At 41.0% G+C, this 22,277-nt stretch overlaps 1 protein-coding gene across 1 annotated transcript in view; it reads left to right on the top strand.

Moving 5' to 3' along the window:
• Abca13 (ATP binding cassette subfamily A member 13) overlaps positions 1–22,277 on the top strand; it is a 433,105-nt gene that overhangs the window by 48,562 nt on the left and 362,266 nt on the right. Inside the window, exons 5-11 of the mRNA XM_021210848.2 lie at positions 3,615–3,784; positions 5,111–5,139; positions 10,029–10,192; positions 11,891–12,021; positions 15,522–15,655; positions 20,071–20,235; positions 21,550–21,749. Coding sequence (XP_021066507.1) covers positions 3,615–3,784; positions 5,111–5,139; positions 10,029–10,192; positions 11,891–12,021; positions 15,522–15,655; positions 20,071–20,235; positions 21,550–21,749 — 993 coding nt within the window. The remainder of the gene's footprint in view (positions 1–3,614; positions 3,785–5,110; positions 5,140–10,028; positions 10,193–11,890; positions 12,022–15,521; positions 15,656–20,070; positions 20,236–21,549; positions 21,750–22,277) is intronic.

Here is a 22,277-nt window from a genome sequence, read left to right as displayed (position 1 = left end):
CACACACACACACACACACACACACACACACACACGCTGAGATTCCAGAGGCTTATAAAAGCCACCTGTTGTTGAAGATGGCCTCTATGCACTGGGTCGCCTGGGATGCTAGCAGTCTCGGTTTGCATGTAGAGAACAGTCTCGTCTCTGAATGCTCCCTGACCCAGGAGAAGCACTGAGCTTGTTTTATTCATCAGTGATACTGAATTTCATGTATTCTCTGAGTAGTGAATGACCATGTTTGTGGAAGGGATTCTTCTTTGTCATGCAAACCCTGGTTTTTATTTCTAAAGCTCTCTAATTTATAAAACAGCACAGGATTAAAAATCCTCTAAGGGGTTCTATAATTTGTAATCAGGAAAATTTCTTCTCAGTATTATTCCTTTTTCACTTTTGGGATATGCTAAATGTAATTGGGTGCTTAGTTATTTTAACAGGCTTGCAGCAGCTTGTGGAATGACTTTTCCACTTTATTCCAAATTAGTAATTTTACCAATTAAAATGAACTTTTAATCTGAGCTTCACTGTAAGCAGCTAAACAATGCTGGTATAGAAGGTCATGGGATATTTTCTCATTATGCACACACACAAACACCCAAACACACATAGACACACAATACACACAAATGTACAAACACACACAAACAAAAACATATACACATAAACACATATGTATAAACACAGACACATCCACAAACAAATGTACACATATCTGCATACATACACATAGATACACATATATACACAAGCATATACACACAAACACATACAAAGAAAACCCCATACACATGTACACACAAATACACCCAAATGCATATACACACATGCACATATATACATATATACACAGATACACAGATACACACAAACATATATGACAAACATCCACACTTGCACAAAGATATACATGCATGCACAAATATAATACACACATACATCGGTGTACACACACACACACACACACACACACACACACACACACACACACACACGCTCGCACGCACACGTGCACGAACACACACACATTTTTCCCCCCAATTTGTGTACGGGCACATACCAGTACTCAGGAGAGTAAAGAAAGAAGACTGTAAATTCAAAGTCAACCTGTGTATTTCTCACTCATATAATTCATACATGGTTGTTAAATGATTTAGTAGAGTACGTCAGGCTTATCTTTTGATACTTACAATTTCAGTCTGCGCTTCTCCTCAACACTGGGTTAGCTGGCGGGTCTCTGGTAGGAGGTGTGGATGACAAGGCAGCAGCCTCTGCCACCCCTGTGTGGGAGTTGGCTGAAGGAGGCACCCAAGAGTCACTAGCGACCAAGTTTCCTACCTGTTCTGTTCCTCACTCTGGCCTTTCTTCAGGGTTATATTTCTAGGGCCCTGTTTTTAGGGTAAATAAGATCCTCTCAGAAACATATATTATTATTCACCTATTCTTTAAGAGTTATATTATATATAAGAATTGATATAGTTTTTCTCTGCTCATAAAATATCAAATGTCTTATATATTATCTTGTAGGAGAAACAATGTTCAATGCTAAAATAAAACTAAAAGCAAATGAATGAGATTACAAATTTAATCTGCTTAAAACAAATAAGCTGTGTACATAAACTAAATATGTCCATGGAAAACAGTTACAATTCTTGAATATTCAGTACATGGAACCAATGACCACCTCTCTCAAAAGAGCCCCTGGCTTCTCTTTCTGAATGATGAGTGGTGTTGCAGGCTTCAGCCTGTATTTTCATCTTGCTCCAGGAGAAGCCACTTGTGCCAGCATCTTCCAGCATCTTGGAAGTCCAGCCCATATCCCTCTCCATAAATACCCATTTAAATCAGGTAAACACATAGGCATGGATGAACTTAACCATCTACATTTGCCACATCTAAGGACTATTTACCCCGGTAGGGGTTGCCATTTAGGGCCAGCAAGCCCTCAATATGTCAAAGCATCAGAAATACAGAAAAAAAGCATACACCAAGTGAACCTAGTTCTCCCCGCACATATGTAGCAGATGTGCAGCTCGTTCTTCATGTGGGTCCTGAACAGCTGGAGTGGGGACTATCCCAAAAGCTGTTGGCTGTCTGTGGGATATGTTCTTCTAGCTGGGCTGCCTTGTCTGGCCTCAGTGGGAGAGGATAAGCCTAGCCTTGCTGAGACTTGATGTGCCAGGGTGAGGGGGGATACCCGGGGGGGGGCACCTGCTCAAGTTAACGCTCCACACCTAATTTGTTATGGTGTCACAGTGGGTCCTGAATCTGTCTGCTTTCCCCTTCCTCCAAAGCCCCACCACTTACACTTCTAATCCTAAGTGTTCCTGTTCCTTGGGGGGTGGGCAATTCCTATTTTAGCTTTCAGAAATTCTTTTGAACTTTATTCACAATATTTTGAATCTGTATACAACTATGCATCCTTGAAGAAAGGTCTTTGATTTTTTTTTTTAATTTAAAAAAATTCTTACTGGCTTTAGTATTTTGTATGTATATGTATTTTGCCTGTATGTGTCTGTGGAGCACACACACACACACACACACACACACACACACACACACACACACACACAGTGCCTGAGGTAACAATGGGGCTTTGAATCCCCTGGGAGTGATTCTAAGTCATCATGTAGGCGTTGGAATAAACCTGGGTCCTCTGCAAAAGCAATGACTGCATTTAAGCGTTGAGCCACCTCTCCATCCCAGCATTGCTTCTATTTAAATCCATGTGTCTTTATTTCCATTTCGCCTGCTTGCCCATGTGGTTTTAGCAGGTAGTTAAAAGGTATGGGGAGGAAAGACTGTGGTTCCTGATCTTTGTGAGAAAGCCTTGAGGTCCCCACTGTCCAAAGGAAACTAGCTGTAGGCATTCTACAAATGTTCCCTACAAGTTAAAAAAGTTGATTTTTCATTTTCAGGGACTTTTCACTAGGAACAGGTGCTGAGCTCAGCAATTGTTGTTTTTATATCGTCGGTGCGCTTGATTGGTTTCTTCATTTTGGATGGATCATGTCGACAGATCTCTCCTGCTGTAGTGTGGTTGTCTTCTCACAACTAACTCTGCTTGGAATTCTCTGTTACCATCAACTCTCACTGTTCTTGTCTAGAAGCTTCTGACGCGTCTCACCCCTGGGCACTCCCGTGCCCAGCACAGGCTCCCCAGTCCTTCCCATGCTGAGGACATTCCATTTATCGGCTGTCAGCTATGAGCCCTTTTCCACTACCCAGTCCCATTTTTCTTGTCTCATAGCATCTATGTCTTCCCACAATGCTCTCTGTTCCCTGCTAATGCTCAGTCTCTCAGCACCTTGTATGGGATGCGTAGTATAATACATGTTGAATGAATGGAGAAGACTAATGACTGTATAAGATTTCGAGTTTTACAGATAATGTAGAGAATGAGGATACTTTTCTAATCTTAAATTTGTATATTTTTACAGATACTTTCCATTTTGAATCACGGTCAAGGGTTTTTCTGGGTGGGTGATAGGCTTGTAATTATGTGCATATTTCACCGAGAACAGTTTGGTATGGAGTGTCAAAACCTTTCAAATGCCAGGGAAACAGATTCCTGCAAGAGTTCTCCCACGTGTGATGGTTATTTTTTGTGTCTGAAGTTTGTCTAGGTTCCAAACTGCATCGTTCCAAACAGCATCATCTGATGACAGAAAAGTCAGTAGCTTGGCCTTTTTAAACGAGATTCAGGATCTGGCTGAGGACATTTTTGAAACGATGGAAAAGGCAAAGAACTTAAAAAAACTCTGGCTGAAAAGATCAGAAACCCCAGGTAAGAGCCTGAAAATGTTACCTTGTTTTCTTGGACACAGAGTGAGAGTTCTCCGGGTCCTTAAGTGAAGTTGCACCCCCTGCTGGATGAAGCCCGCACTGCTTGCTGTTTTGGGGGGGTGGGCTGAAGTGTTCTTCCTCTCCGAGGCATGTGAAGGTTGTAAAGGAGGAGTGACCCAGCCCTCCCATAGGCTGAGGCCCACCCGTCTAAATCACCTCCTCTAATACTATCTGCATTTCCCATGTTGCCTGCCCAGGCTTTGGAACTGTCTCTACAAACATCCCGGATCTGAAGATGTGACCTGGTCTCCCCCCACCCCCTTTTTTTTTGTTTTTTTTTGTTTTTGTTTTTTGTTTTTGTTTTTTTGAGAGTATCTTAGTAAAAGGCAGGTGGTCTTCCACAACAGATAAGGGCGTTCTGTTTGTCTCTGTCATGGGGTCAGGGCTCCTATCTGTAACCTCAGCGTTTGGGGACAGTGGGGAGATTTTGAATTCAAGGTCAGCCTGGGCTACATGGTGACGATTCGTTTCAATAAGCAATAACATTTTCTTTGGAGGGGGTGGAGTTCAAGAGTAGGTCTTTTCCTATATGATAAAAAAAAATTAAATTTATTTAATGTATGAGTGCTCTGCTGTATATACATCTGTCTGCCTGAAGAGGGCATCAGTTCCCCCTATAGATGGTTGTGAGCCATCATGTGGTTGTTGGGAACTGAACTCAAGACCTCTGGAAGAGCAGCCAGTGCTCTTAACCACTGAGCCATCTTACCAGCCCTGAACTAATTCTCTTGAGATGGGTTTATCTATTTTCAGCTTGCTATTGTCTGGGCTATTTCTCTTAGCATGTTATTTAAAAGTCTGAAAAACAATGATTTCACTCCTCTTTCTCCTCTTTTCTGAGGGTTTTGCTTGTTTATTTTCTGAGAAAGGGTCTTGCTATGTAGCTCTGAATGACCTGGAGCTTACTGTGTAGATGAAGAAGGCTCTGAACTCAGCAATCCTCCTGCCTCTGCTTTCTGAGTGCTGGGCATGCAGGTGTGCCAACACACTCAGATTGTTTTTTTCTCTGTTTCCACTCTTTTCATTCTGTGGGCACATTCACAATGCCAGGAATGATTAGAGACTGGCAAAATTCTGAAATGTATCTACTATTTATTTTCTGGGACATTAGTATCGGCGTGGCTAGGGATGTGACAGCAACGGTTGCCTTTGTATTCATCCTCCAGTTTGTTGCCTCTGTATGTCTCTTTGTAGTAATAGACTGAAGCAGGCACTCAGTGTCCTCTGAGGTCTGACCAGCTGATCTGTTAAATGTGTTTTATTGTAGGTTCGTCTTATGGCTCCGGTTTTCTAACAGTGAGTATCCCAGCAACATCTCTTTGTGGCTGAGTTTATATTTTAAAGGACTCCATTAGTCACTTCATCTTTTTGATAATGACTGTGCTGTGTGGGATTCAACAGACAAATTTACATCAGACATAGATTGAATGATGGGTTTTAATTTCTTTTTTTTTAAAATTTATTTATTATACATAAGTACACTGTAGCTGTCTTCACCCCAGAAGAGAGCATCCGATCTCATTACAGATGGTTGTGAGCTATCATGTGGTTGCTGGGATTTGAACTCAGGACCTTTGGAAGAGCAGTCAGTGCTCTTAACCCCTGAGCCATCTCTCCAGCCCCCCCCCTTTTTTAAAGATTTTATTTATTTAATGTATGTAAGTGCATTGTAGCTATCTTCAGACACACCAGATCTCATTACAGATGGTTGTGAGCCACCATGTGGGTGCTGGGATTTGAACTCAGGACCTCAGGAAGAGCAGTCAGTGCTCTTAACCGCTGAGCCATCTCTCCAGCCCGGGTTTTAATTTCTTAAATCAGAGTTTGGGACTATGAGAAGGGGATGGTGGAAAGGGATGCAGTGGGTGGTACACACACACACACACACATACACACACACACACACGTTGTGTTGTGGGAGGGATTTAAGTCAACAAGAACTCAAAGTTGGTGAGATCTGTGCTTGGCATATGTCTTTAGACCCACTTGAAACACAGGGCTTTCAGTTAAGGCCGTAGCATCAATGAAGTGACTTGCTATCATCTGCATATAGTTGAGGCTGTCACAGCTAGGGGTAGGTAGGTAGAGAAGCCACTCTTTGTTTCTGGTGATCAGGGGTGGAAATGCTTATAAATATTCTTCAAAGGCAGGCATCCCCACAACAGATTCAGCCAGCCATCAGTAGAGAGTCAGGTTGTGAAGGCCTGAACAAAGGGTGAACCTCAATACCAAGGTTCTTTGCTTACACTGCTCCACGAGACATTCAAGGCCCAGGCATTTTTAGAAGCATTGTGCTTCTGCATTACGTCTGAACTATTCTCAGCAGGCTATAAAGCAGCTCAGGAAAATGTGTACACAGTAAAATATTATGAGTCCAACAATAAGGGTCAAAATGCTCTGGGTGGGGCAGAAGTGCCTGTTCATCCATTAAATGACACCCAATTGTTATCAGGCACTTACATCATCTGCTACAGCAGGGCAAAGGTGCAGCTGACCTTTGCTGCCTTGTGGGCTTTTCTTTCTCCTACCCTTTATCCACATAGTTTCATCCCCCAACACTAGACAGGAGAGAAAAAAGGATAGAGGGAAGAGAGGAGTTAGGAAAATCCCTGGATCTAATTTCTTTCCTTTTGTTTCTTCTTTGACCACAGCCATTAAAAAACTACATGCAACCTTCCTAAGTGACCAACAATCACCCACCATACTTCTAGGGGCCCTAACAGTTAATGTACCCTCTGACTTCCAGAATTCCAGAGTTCCCAGAATTCCAAACGTCATAGAACCACAGACACTATCTGCAGCTGGTAAAACCATGCCTCTGCTAGAGCACGAGGCAAATCATAGTCAGCTGCTGTGGTGTTGCGGGAAATATTAAAAAAGAAACCATAAGGTTCCCTCACTTGAGCCAGCAACTCTCTGCCTCAGCACTGGCAGTCAATGGCTGACCTGTGTTTGTCTCGTGGGGACTCTGACTTAGTGCTCCAATATCTCTCCACCCAGCTCGCTAGGTTCCCACTGGCTGGTGGTTACCATGTCAGCCCCAATGCTTCAAGTTCCCCGCAGCCCCACACCTCAGGCAAACCCGCGCCTTGCCACCATACCTTTCTCTCTTGAACCCAGATGAGCCAACCCAGTGAAGGAAAACACAACACAAACTAAGATCAGAAACAGTGGTAACTCAATTGCTGGATGCAGCAACTAAAATCCTAATCTTGTATGCCTTATTAAATCTAAATCGTCTGGTGGTAGATATCGAAACAGGGAGACACTCGTAGCTACATCTTGTCCTCACGCTATCTCTATCCATAAAGGAACTAATTCTCCCCTGCTTCCTTTCTTCCTCTGTCCAACCTGGAAGTCCCTCCTACTTGCCCAGTGATTGGGTCCTTTATTCATTAGGGAATTGGTTCACAAGAACGGCACCAGGCCCATCCACAAAACTGTGGTCAGTTGGAAGCAGCACCATATCCCCACACATAGGATTAAAATGAAAACACTTTCTTATAATATTTTTTGTTTTTTTAAAAGAAACCAAACTTCTAAAATTGTCACTACACAAAGGGGTTCATCAAGGTTCATGCAAGCTCAGTTTACAAATAACTGAAGAAAGTTAGTTTAATCATGTGAAGTGTGGTTCTAATGATCAAATTAGCATTTTAAGGGGTTATGAGCAGCACACCTAAATGTCAGATGGCTTGTGACAATGAAAGACAGATACAATCAATGCTGAAAAACAACTTGATCCTTTTGTGGCCTTTCTGACAATTTTTCTTATGCTAAAATTTTCATGCATAAATGGATTATTTATAATGATGGATAATTTTTATATTCAAAACTAGGGTAAGTAAATGTTGATACTCTAAACAAAAATTTAACATGGAAAAAGATTATAGAAACTGTGGAAAGTAGAAACTGCTATCATATCCATGGTCTGATTATTATGCAGACATCGAGGCCATGCATATGTTGAGCTGAAGTATGGCCACAGCAGAGCAGTCCTGTTTGTTATTATGAAAGGATTCTAGGTCTATGATTTTTACTATAGAATTTTGGTAATGATGTCATATCACCTGATATATTTCCTTCCTTCCTTCCTTCCTTCCTTCCTTCCTTCCTTCCTTCCTTCCTTCCTTCCTTCCTTTCCTTTTCCTTTCGTCCTTTCTCGACTGGGTCTCAGTAGCCCAGGTTGGACTCCAACTCTCCATGTCATGAAGGATGGCTTTGAACTCTTGGTACTCTTGTCTCTCCAGATCCCCAGTGCTGGGATTCCCAGCATGTTTTAACCATGTTTGGTTTTCTGCTTGATTTTCATTTCGAGCAGAAAGTTCTTTGAGGCAATCTGATCAGAGGAGTGAGACATGAATGATGTCTTTACCTGACCTTTTGTGCTGAGCCATAGGTTGTTCCTGGTGAAAGCAGACTTTGGAAAGTAAGGAATCTACTTAGTTACCTATGCAGTACCTATGCATGTCAAAGGTATAATGCAGAGGTGCAGTTAAAGAAAGAAAGTAGGTGGTACTGGAATTCTTGATATATTTAGAAGGTATAACCAGTAGAATCTCTCAGTGTGCATGAGCAAGAGAAGTCAAAGTGATTCTAGGTATTTTATATCAGCAACTGGAAGTGCATAATGCCCTTTACTGAGGTAAAGAAAAGTTAGTGCAAGTTTCTCTTGGGGGTGTGGTGAGGAGAGGAGGAAGTAGGGGGGAGAAATCAGAGATTGACTTGGGTATGCTAGGGATCCATCAAGGTGGTGTTGTCAGGGAGGGTGTAGTGACACAAACTGGGTGCTGAGATTAAACAGTCAGGGACAGATGTATGGATTTAGAAGGTGTTGGGGGCAAACGTGGCACATGAGGTTAGGGTGGAGAGTGTAGATGGAGATGGGGCAGGGAATGCGTCTGAGAAGGTGTCGGGAGCTAGGAAGAGGATGAGATGGAGGTAAAACTGTGTGGAAGCCCAGAAAACCTATTGTTAAGGAGATGAGGTGATCCACTATCTTAGAGCTGTGGAGGGACCAATTAGAGAAGCAGCCACTTTAAGCAGCAGCTCAAGGTGGTGGGTGATGTTGACAAGGGAGGTTCCCATGACAAGTGTCTTAGATAGAGTTTTACTGTTGTGAACAGACACCATGACCAAGGCAACTCATAAGGACAACATTTAATTGAGGCTGGCTTACAGGTTTAGAGGTTCAATCCATTATCATGAAGGTGGGAGCATGGCAGCATCCAGGCAGGCATGGTGCAAAAGTTGCTGAGAGTTCTGCATCTTTATCTGAAGGCTGCTGAGCAGAATACTTACTGGTTTACAGGTAGCTAGGACTAGGATATAAAAGCCTATGGCCACAGTGGCACACCTGTTTCAACAAGGCCATACCTTCAAATAGTGCCACTCCCTGGGCCAAGCTTATTCAAACCGTGACATCCAGGGAGGATCTAATAAGGGGGGTGGGAGTGTGACTCCTGTCTCCTGGGATAGAATAGGAATAGGCTGGGAAGATAGCTTATACAGGTCCAGGAGGATATGTGGAGGACTGGAAGACTAGGAATAAAAGCTGTTTCTGAGGCCATCAGGTGCCCCCCCATTGGCTGTCTAATCTAGCTTCAACACCTCCCATTGATGGTCTAATCTAACCTTAGCTGCAGCCAGCAGTTGTCTGAGAGCCCAGCCGTCTGGTCGCAGCTCTCCACACCAAGCACTTGTAGAGAGTATTCGCTTTCTGCATATGTTCCCTATAAGAAGCAAGCTTAGGCTGAGAGGATCCATTAAGAGCACTGATACTCAGAGCAGTCCTTCTGGGTACCAAATAGGTGGTGCCATGACAGCCAATCCTGCTTCTCTTCCCTCTCTTTCATGTCATTTTCTGCATCCTTCTTTTCTACCCCTTCCACTCTTCTGTTTTTTACTGCCTTTTCTTCTTCCCTTATGTTTCCTTTTTGATAATTTACAGTTATTTTAAATGGAAGATTTTCCTCACGGTTTTAGTAGTGACACTTGAGTTTAGGCATACAGATTTCTGTATTTTCAAAACTTTAGAAGGAACCTAATAACAATTTTAAAATCTTGTCTATTGAATACAGTGAGGAGTTAGCCATGAGTTTATTTTTTTCACATATTTGAACCATCCTCTCTATTTCTGTCCTATTAAATAGGAAAACTTTTGGTGTTTTTTTTCCCCCTATCAGATGGATCTCAATAAGACTGAGGATGTGATATCAAAATTGGAAAGCCTTCACCAGCAGCCTCATATTTGGGATTTTCTACATTCAGTGCCCAGACTGTACATGTCCAGTGCTCATTTGGAAGATAGCGTGGGTGCCGTGACGCACTTTCTCCAGGCGGGTTTGAAGTAAGCAGAAACAGCAACAAGCAATCATGTGTGATATCTCCATAATTTTAGTAGGAGAATGTGTCACTGGGTAATATTTTCATAAGAGTCATCCTAATAATGTCCTTCTAAGGCACCTGGAGCCCTTACAGTCTGCCTTTCCCCCATCTCTGTGTACATATCTTACCTGTGGGCAGCGGTCCTGTTTAGAGCATATCCAACCATTAGAAAGTTAACTGATTAACATTTTATTGACCTGTGTCATCCTCCAATGATCATTGATGAAATAGTATATAAAATACTATACTTACTAATCTTATCATCAGCCTTGATGTGTCTTTCTAAGGTTTTCACTGCTTTCTAAGGTTTTCAAGTGACATAAATATATTAATTTTAGCCAATAATACCAAAGATATCATGCAAGCCTGGCACACCCATTGTCTTGCTGACATAATAAGTATAGTGGATCTGACCCCACTGTACTTTATGTTGTGGCCTTCCAACTTTCCAACTAGGGATATTTACATTCAGTTATTAAATTACATATGTACACAGCTCCTTGCAATGCCGACATAGCCGAGGGTTGTCAGGGGAGCCTGTCTCTTAGGTCTCACATTCTGGAACAACAGCTCATCTGAGGATCAGACTCTGAATTTTTGCTGTGCCTTTTGAACTGGAATGGATGTCACTGTTGGCAGAGCATGAAGCACCTTCTAACATTTTGTAACCTTAAGTGTTTGGACTTAATGAGCCCCCCTCTGTCCTGCTGCTCTATGTAATAAACTGATCAACCATGGACAATGAGACTACTCAGGGTGTTTATAGAAAGGAACAATTTCAACCCAGAAGCTATGATGAGAGTGGCTAACAGTGTCATCTTCTGTGGGTTTCATTTCTGTTCTGTATTCTTTCTACAATAGCAAGAAAATCTACTTATAGTAGGCATTGCTTCCAAGTGATGTTGGGGGGTTCAGGGAGGGTTTTTAAAAGCCTTGGGATGCTCCTAAAGGCCCACAGCTGTAGTGAGAGATTTACTTCGTGAGAAGTCACATGGAGATTACCTGCTTGGAACCGTGATGTTAGCCTCATGCTGCTAAAAGACACACAGTTCCACTTTAGCTGAAAATGATTCTGGCCTGTAACAGAAATTATGTATAACATATTGTCATCTTAAAAATAGAATGCATAGTATATTCCTGTAACTCCCTTGTCCAAAGCTCCCTTTTCTGTAAACCATTATAACAAACACTGATTGGCCCATGAACTTTTTAGATCTTTGGATAGGACACACATCCCTTTGTAGATCCCTGGATAGGAGCATAGTGTGTTCTCCGGGTGTTAGACTGACTATGGGAACTCAAGGCAGCCATGCTAACTACTCGCCCTTCTTTCACATTGTGTACTCTGTCTGGCCTTGTCAGATGCCAAAAGACACAGAAAGACCCAAGGCTGAGCAAAAACAGTGTCTGTGGTAGAGCACCCTGAAGCAAGATGTGTGTGAAAGCCACTCTAGACTATTCCAAGAGAAGAACTCATTTCTTCTTACTCTCCTTCCTAGGGAGTTAGGGTCTCATTAAACCGAGCAGAATGCAGACACACTATTATCTGGAAACAACCATGAGCAGGGCTGGTGTCTGGCCGATGAGAATGACATAAGTCTGAAATTGATACTTCTTGGTTGACTACTAACTTACTCTGCTTGGTTTGTTTCTGTTCTAGTTCATTAGCATCTCTGGGAGATTTGGATTGGCTACCCCTGCACCAGACCATCCCCCAGGTTTCTAGACATGTTCTGAACGTGACCGTTTCCACCCTAAGGTTTCTGCAGCAGCGCAGAACTGCTGTCAATGGTGAGAGACCCTGAGAGCTGGGGCTGTATTGGGGATATTCTACTCTTGCAATGTGTTAGGAAGCACAGAACCACAGAGCTCTTTAAAGAATTGATTAATTAAAATATCAACTCAAAATTCACCGTTAGACAGACATATGATTAAAATTTGCAGGTCAAAATTGACTTTCTACAGCTGATGAAATTCTGCAGTTATGGCTAATAAGAATTACACTTATATTTTTAAACAACTGATTCTTTTTAAATTACTTAACTTTTAAGCTGACTTTTAAGTTTAGACAAAACACTTGTTCTGTAATTTTAACCTTTCACTTTTAAAGCTCTTATTGGGAAGAAATTCCAGTCCCCTGTAAGTGGACTTGGAGGCAGTAGGATCATTCAAAGAAAGCACACTATTGTGTGTAATAAGTAGCCCTCCTCAGGGAAGGAAATGGGATCCCTTATTTTCTTGACTTGAACATTATTAAGTTGTCATTGGATTTGATTCCTGTGGGCTCTCTCTTTGTTTAATTTTCTATAGGAAGTGCACTGGGAGAACAGTGTTGTTAGAATTTATCTCTTATCATCTGTTGCCTGTATGTAACCATCCAACCATCCACCTATCCACTTGGCTGTTTATCTGCCCATCACCTCTCTTCTCATTTATATATCAGTTAACTATTTCCAACCCACTCATCCCATCATTGCATCTCCACCAACATTACTCCCATCTACCTATTTCATCTATGACCTGAAAAGGAAATGGTTCTCCCCACCCCCATCTCAGCCTCACATATCCCTCAAGTACGCTATCATTTTTCTATAACCCAATACTTAAAACCATATTTTATTTTTCATTTTACGTATATGTATGTGGGCTTGCACACATGAGTGTAGTACCCATAGAGGTAAGAAGAGGGCATCTGGTTCCCTGGAACTGGAGTTGGAGGCAGTTATGATCCACTGGTTATAGGCACTGGGAGTTTAAATAACTGATGTCTTAAACCCTAGCAAGATTCACTTCTAACCACTGAACTTTATTATTATTATTATTATTATTATTATTATTATTATTATTATTATTTTCTTTATTTACATTTCAAATGCTATCCCAAAAGTTCCCTATACCCACCCCCCACCCCTGTTCCCCTACCCACACACTCCCACTTCTTGGCCCTGGCCTTCCCCTGTGCTGGGTCATATAAAGTTTGCAAGACCAAGGGGCCTCTCTTCCCAATGATGGCCAATTAGGCCATCTTCTGCTACATATGCAGCTAGAGACATGCAGCTAGAGCTCAGGGGGTACTGGTTAGTTCATATTCTAACCACTGAACTTTAGCATCTACCTACCATGTAATCTTTTTTTTTACACAAACTCATTGAGATTTATATATTAGACAAATATTTGTTTGAGTGGCTAGGCTCATCTGGCTGCATGATATTTTATTTGTGAATTGATTACAATAAAGTGACTTTACATTAAAAATTAGTTTTATTTAGAGGTAGTATCTCACTAAGTTTCCCGGGCTGGTCTTGAACATGTAATCTTCTGGACTCAGCTTCCCAAGTAACTAGAATCATAGTTATCAGTGAGTATCAGTGAGGAGTGGTTCTTGCATTTAGAGACATTATGTTTGTAAAGGAGCAAAAGACATTAACACAGAAAAAAGAGACCACAGAGAGAGGATCTGGCATCTTTTTCTTCCGGAATAGCTTTAGAGAAGAGTTTCAAAGGATATTAGAATTTGTTAGTAGGACAAAGGAGCATTTCCTGAAAAATGGAACAGTGTTTGACATGTAGGGGCTTGCCAGGAGTGAGTAATGCTCAATGGTCAGTGTGACTGAGGTATATCAGGCAGTGTCAGAGATGGGCTCTGAAAGGGAGTCAGGTACAGCATCAATGGCTAATGGAGCAATAGCTTTAGGAGTGCTCTGGAGGCACAGGTGAGTAAGGGCTGGAGAGAGGTAAGTCCTGGGCCACACTTCCCATTGGCCTTTTACTTTTGGTGGCTCAGTTTCTGGAGCTTTACAATGCATTGGTTTCACAGAGATTTCTGTAGACCCAGATATGTTTCTCCTGCTGTATGTACAGCCTAACACAATATTGTCCTTCAAAATGCCCTCCTTTACCCCAAATTTCATTTGCTACTTGGGACTCAGGATGATAAATCTTACGGAGAGGGTGGGTTCCTTAGACTTTTTTTGTATGAAGGGAGCTAGGCTATTAAGGATCAACTCAATTTTTATATCAATTTAGTTCTACCAGAAGCTATTTCTTAAGTCCAGATTGAAAGACTGAAGGTGGGGTAGGAGATATATTAAAACACCACACTGAAAGATTTTCTGTGACCTCAATTTTAACAAGCTCATTTGGAAGCAGAAATTTGTGCAAATCATCCACATTATAACATTCAATTTAGCTTACAATTGGAGATATAATTACTTTAAAGAATGTAATTAAAACAGTTTTATATCCATTTGAGTCAGAGTTAAGAAATACGATTATAGAATAGACCTCTAGAGACCACTAAAAATTGTCTTCATTTCTCTTGTCTCCAAGAAAAATGCTTTGCCTGGTGAACAGAAAGGGATGGAGGCCCAGTCACATGATTCACTGACATTATTTATTCACAGGATCTGAACATGGTACTCTTCAGCTACAAATTTCAGAATCATATTGCCCTTCAGTTTTCAAGAGTATTAGCTTTCTTTTCTAAAGCCTTTTAGTAGACTGTCGACACTATTTTTTCTGCTCTTTTCTGGAACTCTGTTTAATTCTAATGAGGTATGGTATCAGTATGGATGGGTATTTACAACTCAGATTTGGGAATCACATATTTTGGGCATAAGAACAATTTTATTCTAGGAATGTGATTTTAAATAATGAGATGAAATCTTACTCTCTTTTGTTCCATGTTACTGTGAACAAGAATCTCTCTTTAGTCCCATGTATCCACACCATATATAATGACTGCATATTAATCAGTTAGCAGCCAGTAGGACTTTTGGTTATCAGATCAGCTGTCATGGAACAAAAATGCTTTTGTTTAAGTAACCTTTTTTTAATGGTAGCCTCAAAATACAAAGAGGAATTTACATTTTGGAAATTTATTGAGGCACATTATTATTATATTATTAAATCACTTAAATGTCTTACTATGCCTACTTTGTAAATTAAAGTTTTCCATGGGTTATATATAGGTAGGAAAAATTTGCTATATCCTGTGCATTTAGGTGCCCAAAGAGACAAGAAATCATGAGAACCCATAAAACTGGAATTACAAGTGGATGTGAGCCAACATGTGGGTGCTGGGAACTAAGCCTGGATTCCCTGCAAGAACAGTAAATGGCCTTAACTTTTCAACCACCTCTCCAGCCAATGTTTTTATTTATCTCAAATGGTATTCAATGATGATTAGGCTTAATTTTTTATTCACTTAGAAGTAAAATATTATTTTGTTTATTATTATAGGCATATCTGAATATCACAATAACTAATGCATATGACATCTGTGTTCATAGAGATCATTTACCACCTGTCCCTGAAGAATATGGTATGGGATCCCCAGAAAGTCCAGTCTGATCTTAAATCCCAATTTGGTTTCAGCGACCTTCAAATGCAACACATCCTGAATTATTCAGCCAAGCTGGAGGAGGTATGCACACTTGTCTTCTTCTCATGGCATTGAGCATCCTTCGAGTGACTCTAGAATATACTCCCCCTCCCCCAATCTGAATCTCACATCCCACTGCAACCCAAACTTTTAGACAACATCTGAATTTATGCAGCCTTGTCACCACACCCCAAACAGCAATGTATAGTGACTATTTATAGAGTACACACATCAGGTTAGCTATTTTAAGTCACCTGGAAATGAGTTAAACTATATAGGCATATGTTTGCAGCTTTATACAAATACCATACCATGTTGAATGAGAGAATTTGATATCTGTGGGCTTTGAAACCTTTGAAGAGTCTGGGAATCAATGCTCCACGGAAGTAGAGAGAGAACTGTACATCACTGGGGTGAGACGGGTAGTGACAGTGGGAGATGGTGGCTTGAGAGGTGAAATCTGTTTCTAAACTTCAAGCTCTTCAGACTTAGTAGCCCATGGAAATGTCCCTTTCTTTCCTTATCATCTTATCTCAACACTTAGGTGGTTCAAAGTGATATGAACTTGATTACTCTGGGAACCCTCAGCATGAGAATCCAGGCCAGGCCAGGTGGAGATGTGATTTTTCACCAACTAGACCAGTGAGTATAGCTTTAGGCAAGAAAATTAGACCCAGTGGGAGAAGATAGATATGTGGAGGATTCTCCAGAAAAAGAGAAAATGGATATGAGAGGTGATGGGCCAGCTGAAACTAAGCCTCAGTTACTAAACTAGAAGAAATAAAGATGTTGTCTTAGCCCACCCTTAGTACATAGTTCACATGGATATTGCTGAGGCTCTGTGGGGGTCTTTTGTTTGCAGAGCCACTTTCTGTAACTTCAGACAATTTGGAGGCCCTTCTACTTTGCAGTAGGTATAAGAGCACACACTTGGATCTTGGTTTGTGAACCTCCTTCTCTCAGATCTCACCTATGTCTATAGGGCTTTTCTTGCATACTTAATCAAGACCTGATACCTCCTTTTGGAGGCTTGGAGTCAATTGGGGGTAGGATTTAGCTTACTTTCCTATGATTTTTCCATGTACCTGTGAGTAACTAATTTCCCCTGATATATTAGCCATGCTTTGACCATGGTCTTTTAACCCCAAGCTTTTTTTTTTTTTTTTTTTGAAAAGTCAATTCATAAATTTTTTAAATAGAATTTGGAGATGAATTCTTTGTGAAGTAATTAAGACTAGATAAAATCATGGGGTGGTTAACTCATGATGATTATTAGTGGCTTTATTAGTGAAGGATGAGACATAAGTGTTACACTTACCTTTTCTGGCCATGTAATATTTGATGCCATGTTTTGATGAAGAATAAGGCCCTCATTGGATGTCAAGAAGAAGCCAGACCCACATTCTTAGACTTGCTAGCCTCTAGACTCTTGAGCTCTGTGAACCCAAGAAGCCCACTGGGTTTAGCCATTTTGTCTACCACCCGACAGACAGTATGATCTGAGCCTTTCATGAAATATCTCTATCTTACCTGTTCCCTAGCTGATGTAGTTGAGACACGAAGCCCAAGCAACCTGTCTTTTAGTCCATCCCCTCTGTTTTTATGGCACGATTTTTTCATTATGTTACAATAATAGTCAAGTAAAATGATAAGAACTTTTACATCGGAAAGACAATCATTGAGTTTAAGATTAAATGGAAAATAGGAAAGACCACAATGTAATTATAGATGTGGATATAAGGTCTTTAGATATAGAACATTATAGGTATTTTATACCATGTGATTACAGTGCCTATTTCTGCTCTAGCATGAGAACAACTCAAAGCCATACCTAGACACTGCTGTTAGAAGTCCAACATGAGCCTTCTTGGTCCAAAATCAATGTATCTTCAGGATTGCATTTCTTCTGAAGGACATAGATACTGTTGTTCCTTTAGCCTTCTAGTTCAGTAGCTATTCTTACAAATTAAAGTAAAAGGAAGAAAAAGGCTAGAGAAAACTCAACTTTAACTATGTAGGAATATGCATGGCGGTTGACAAAGACACTGGCCAAGGAGGCAACGTGGTGACTGAGGCTTAGACAGCACCATAGTCTAAACACAGAATAGGATATGAGCCTCCACTACGTGAGGGAAGCAATGGCAGTGCAGGGCAGCCTCTAGGTGAGCAGAGGAGGCAGGATAGATGTTCTCTTCCTAGTATGACATCATTTGTGTAAACAGAAGCTTGCTCTTTAAATAGAACATTTTCTTCTGGAATTTTAGATAAGGTAAAAGGTTGGAAGCTTTTCCTGCACCTGCTGGCTTTCAGTGTCCATTAGCTAAAAATAACTCCTATGCTAAAGGGGTATGTTTTGGGGTGGTGCATTCTGGGAGTTTTCATGCCCTGCCCCTTTTATTGCATTTTTCATTTTCCACAGGCTGTCCCTGGTCCTGCTTATAGTTTTTCCTCTGTCTGTAAAGTCAACAATTTACCAGAATTTATCTTATCCAACTTTTCTGATAGTCTTTTGTGTACTTTTATTGGTAATGAGGGCTTTTGTGATTACATTGAGCCCAATTGATAATTGGGATAATCTATTATTTGGTCAATCGATTGACACTTTAATTCCATCTGCAAAGTTAAATTTTACTGGTTATTCAACCTAACATGTTCATAAGCCCTGGGGGCTAGGGTGTCAAAACCTCAGGGTCAGCGGGTCTGCTGCCCACTTTTGTAAAGCCCATGAATGTCTGTTTTCTGTTTGTGTGTTCGAATCCCCTCCATGTCTAGTCTGACTGAGGTCCCTACATTTTCTGTGCCTGTTGGAACGGGGTCACCATACACTGCCCCTGGACTAAAGTGGGATGTATATTTATCTTTTATCCTTATATTGATCTTTTTCTGTCTGCATAAAGTGATTCATTGAGTACCTTGTGCTGTAAGTTCTCTGTGAGTCCCCTCACTCCAGCCTCAGCGCTCCTATGACTTCTCCAGACTCTGTGACAGGGCCTGTCAATGGGAACTCACTGTCTGCACATGCTACCCTGCACACTACACAGACTGATCATGTAGGCATCCACAAGGCCACATCTTTCTCATGTGATAAATAACCTTTATATTACTTTCAGTTGGGAAAAAAACCCTCAAAACAAAACCCCAATGGGCTTTGTGGTTTTGATAGTTATAAGTGAAAAATTTTATCTGAGTCCTAAGGAAAATTGTGTGATGAACAAAGAAACTTCATTGTTCCTTGATTATGGCCATTGTCTTAGTCCAGTCTGATGTTGAAATTACACAGCTTGGAAGCTATGCCCCAGGAACTCCTTTCTCATAACTCTGGAGGCTGAAGATATGAGGGCAGCGAACCAGGGGACTGTCTGTCTGGCTAAACTCCACCATCTAGTTCTAAGACAGTGTCTTCTTGCAGTGCCCTTACACAGTCCAAAGGATGAATGACAAGCTCACCAAACACCCCCTTCATATAAGAAGCCTTAGTTCTATCATGACAGCAACTTCCACATGATCTCATTGTCGCCTGTGCTAATCATCTCTCCATTATTGTGGCAACTGCCTGAGATTTCGATGACCTTAATGGCTCGGTTTCAGGAGTATCATAGGTTCCTTGGCACCATTGTTTTTGGGGTATTAAGTGAGATAATGCATCGTCGTGGGAAGCTCCTGGTGAAGGAAGCTATTTATTTCATGGTAGCCTAGAAGCAAAGACAAAAAAGGGAAGAGGGCCCCATTATCCTGTAGAAGAGCATACCCCTGATGATCTGATTTTTCCCTTCTAAGCTTCATCTCCTAAGGTCACCTCCTAATGTCATCCCATGGATCTCTGGAAACTACCTCGTCTAAATTATAGTGTACCTCAGAGGCTCTACTCTGTCACATTGTCACCTGGTGGGTGATAGCTTCCATATAGGCATTTTAAAGCAGTGAAAACAGTTCTGATGGCACTACAGTTATTGTAAGAAACCAGAGTGAGTAGATGTAGCTCATTTTGCCATACACACTGGTAGAGTAGTTTCAAAGAGTTAATACACAAAAGAGAACTGGTTCAAAATGGTAAAGCAGTGTCTAACCAGGATGCAATGTTAATCATTCTTATTTTGCCTGCTTTTGATAACTACAAAAGACAGCCAAGTACCACTGTTAGTTGAGAGTATCAACTACTGGCTTAGCCTGTGATGGCTTTAGTGGGAGCAATGTTTGACTCAACCAAATATCTTTTTCCTGGAGAACTAGCAGCTCCTGTTGCTGCCCCTGATCCTAAAATAACAGGACCTATTTTTGTCCTTGATTCTAGAAGCCTCCCCTCAGGACAAATAACAGACATTTTGGTGATACTTTCCAGTGTTTAATCATGTGCACACGTGAGCTTTGACTTCAACAAGACTGGGGAATTATTTTGAAAGACAAACATTCAAGGAAAAAAACACTTCGCTTCTAAGTAATTTTTATGTTGTTTCCAGATTCCTACACACAGCTTCCTAGAGAAGATGGTATGTTCTATCTTGTCCAACACTTCTGAGGATGAAGCCGAGAGCAAGGGCTACCAGGCAGACTGTCATCCCAAGTGGTCAGCAGTCAAGAACTACATCATCCATGCAGTCAGTTGGCTGAAGCTATACGTACAGGTGCTGTTGTATGTCCGGATGCTCTGAGTGCAGCAGATCTTTGCCCCTCATATCACCCATGTGATTTCATGATTTTTCCTGGGAAAGATCATAGGTCCTCTATATCTGGTCTTTGTGACCTCCTCTCATATATATCAAATAGCCTTAACTCATCAAGCTCTCATTCCAAGATACCAAAAACATTTGATATAGGCACTCCTGTTAGCTAAGAAGTTCCTAAATTCAAATTTTGTATGTCATATTCATGTTGCTGGCATGTAAGATCCCTTGGGCCACTTTGAGCGATAGCTATGCAAATGTTACTTTTGGCTCATGCTTTTTTTCCCCTTGAAATATTGTGCAAAACTAATGACTGATATAATGTCACACCAAGTGTCTTCACAGATGTAAGGGAAAAGGGTATGCATATGTGTTTCAGAGAAGTGAGGCTGGCATGTAGAAGAGTTCCTTGATTAGTAGAAAGTTGATAGCTCCAAAACTCACAGTATCCCTGGATAGTTTATAGCTCTGTTCCTTGAGATACATGGACACTAACAGAATACTCTCCTACCACAGTACCAGCCACTCTTTTGTTAAATGTCATACCTACTTGCATCCTTTTTGCTCTGGAGAACTCACTCCGATAAAACCTTCATCCCTTCCAAACATGCATGACTGATAAAGTTCAGAATCTCAAGTATGAGATAACATAAATGATCAGAAAATTATACAAGGCTGATCACTTGATAGTGTATATCTTATTCATCTCTGCAGTGAGGAAAAGACAGTGCTAAGGAAACCAGCATCTAAAGTGTTAATATGGGTATGGGTTGCTAGTCAAGCCTCCATCAGTCTACCTGCATTTGCATCATGCATATGGGCATGAAACACTTGGACAGCACGGATGATGACCTTAGCGCCAGATGCCTTATGTGTGTCATTCCCAGACCTGTCACAAAGTGGTATTTAGCAACTGCTTATTAATGACAGGATGTACGTTAAGGCTCATCATTCCATCAAACTATCTTCAATGTGATTATTCAACTTTCAAGTTAGATCTTTTGAAACGAAATGCATAGTTTTCTCATTTCTACTTTTCTCATTTCTTTTCAAGGAATGATAAAAAGAATAGAGGAATAATATTTAAGCTGTGTGTCCCTTGTTGACATTTATAATCTTTAATTTTTGAGTAGACATGAAATCATAGTACAATTATAATAGACATTTTAATTGACCAGAAATCAAAACAGTTATAATTTAGAATGGACCTTACTATTTCTTAAGTACAGTGTTTCTAATGTGATTGATAATCTACCTTCGTTTCTAAATTTGCAGGTGTTTGACCAGTGGCAGCAGGGTAGTCTGCTGCAGAACCTGCTTGCAGGTGCCAGCCACAGTCTGGCAGCCCTTAGGGACCAGTTTAAACAGCAGAGCGAGTCATGGAAGGTGGTGGAAGCCCTGCACACTGCCCTGCTCATCTTGAATGACAGCTTGGCAGAGGATGGCCCCAGAGACAACCATCTGTTTCCACAGATGTAAGGCATATGTATGTCTTTTGCCATTGAGTAGGTTTGATCACACTGACATGCTAGGAATGTGCAATGATGCTGTTAGATACAATTTCTGTAAAAGTATATAGCTAAATATGGATGCCAAGTTAGCACATGGGAAATGGGAAATCCAAGGCTTTTTTTTTTTTTTAAAATTGTGGCTGTGGCCAGGATAGATCTATGCAGTTATCCGGACATGGGTGTGGATATGGAAAGCTGTCTAATGGGCTGTCTGGGTGTGGTAGCACACATATCTCATCCCTGTGCTCAGGAGGCTGAGATCTGTTGAATTTAGGAGTTCATTCCAGCTTCAGTGACAGTAGTCCATATCTCAAAAAATAACCAACCAACCAAAGCCAAATAAATGAACAAACAGAAGTAAGTAATTGTACAGGAGCATAATCACATTGGAGAAGGCATCAGCTTCCTGAGTTTCAGGTTGATGTCTTTGTCTTAAAATGAAAACGCACACCACACATACCACACACACACACACACACACACACACACACA

The sequence above is a fragment of the Mus pahari genome, chromosome 13 (assembly GCF_900095145.1).
Source record: "Mus pahari chromosome 13, PAHARI_EIJ_v1.1, whole genome shotgun sequence".
NCBI lineage: Eukaryota > Metazoa > Chordata > Mammalia > Rodentia > Muridae > Mus > Mus pahari.
This window is presented reverse-complemented; position numbering and strand designations above follow the sequence as displayed.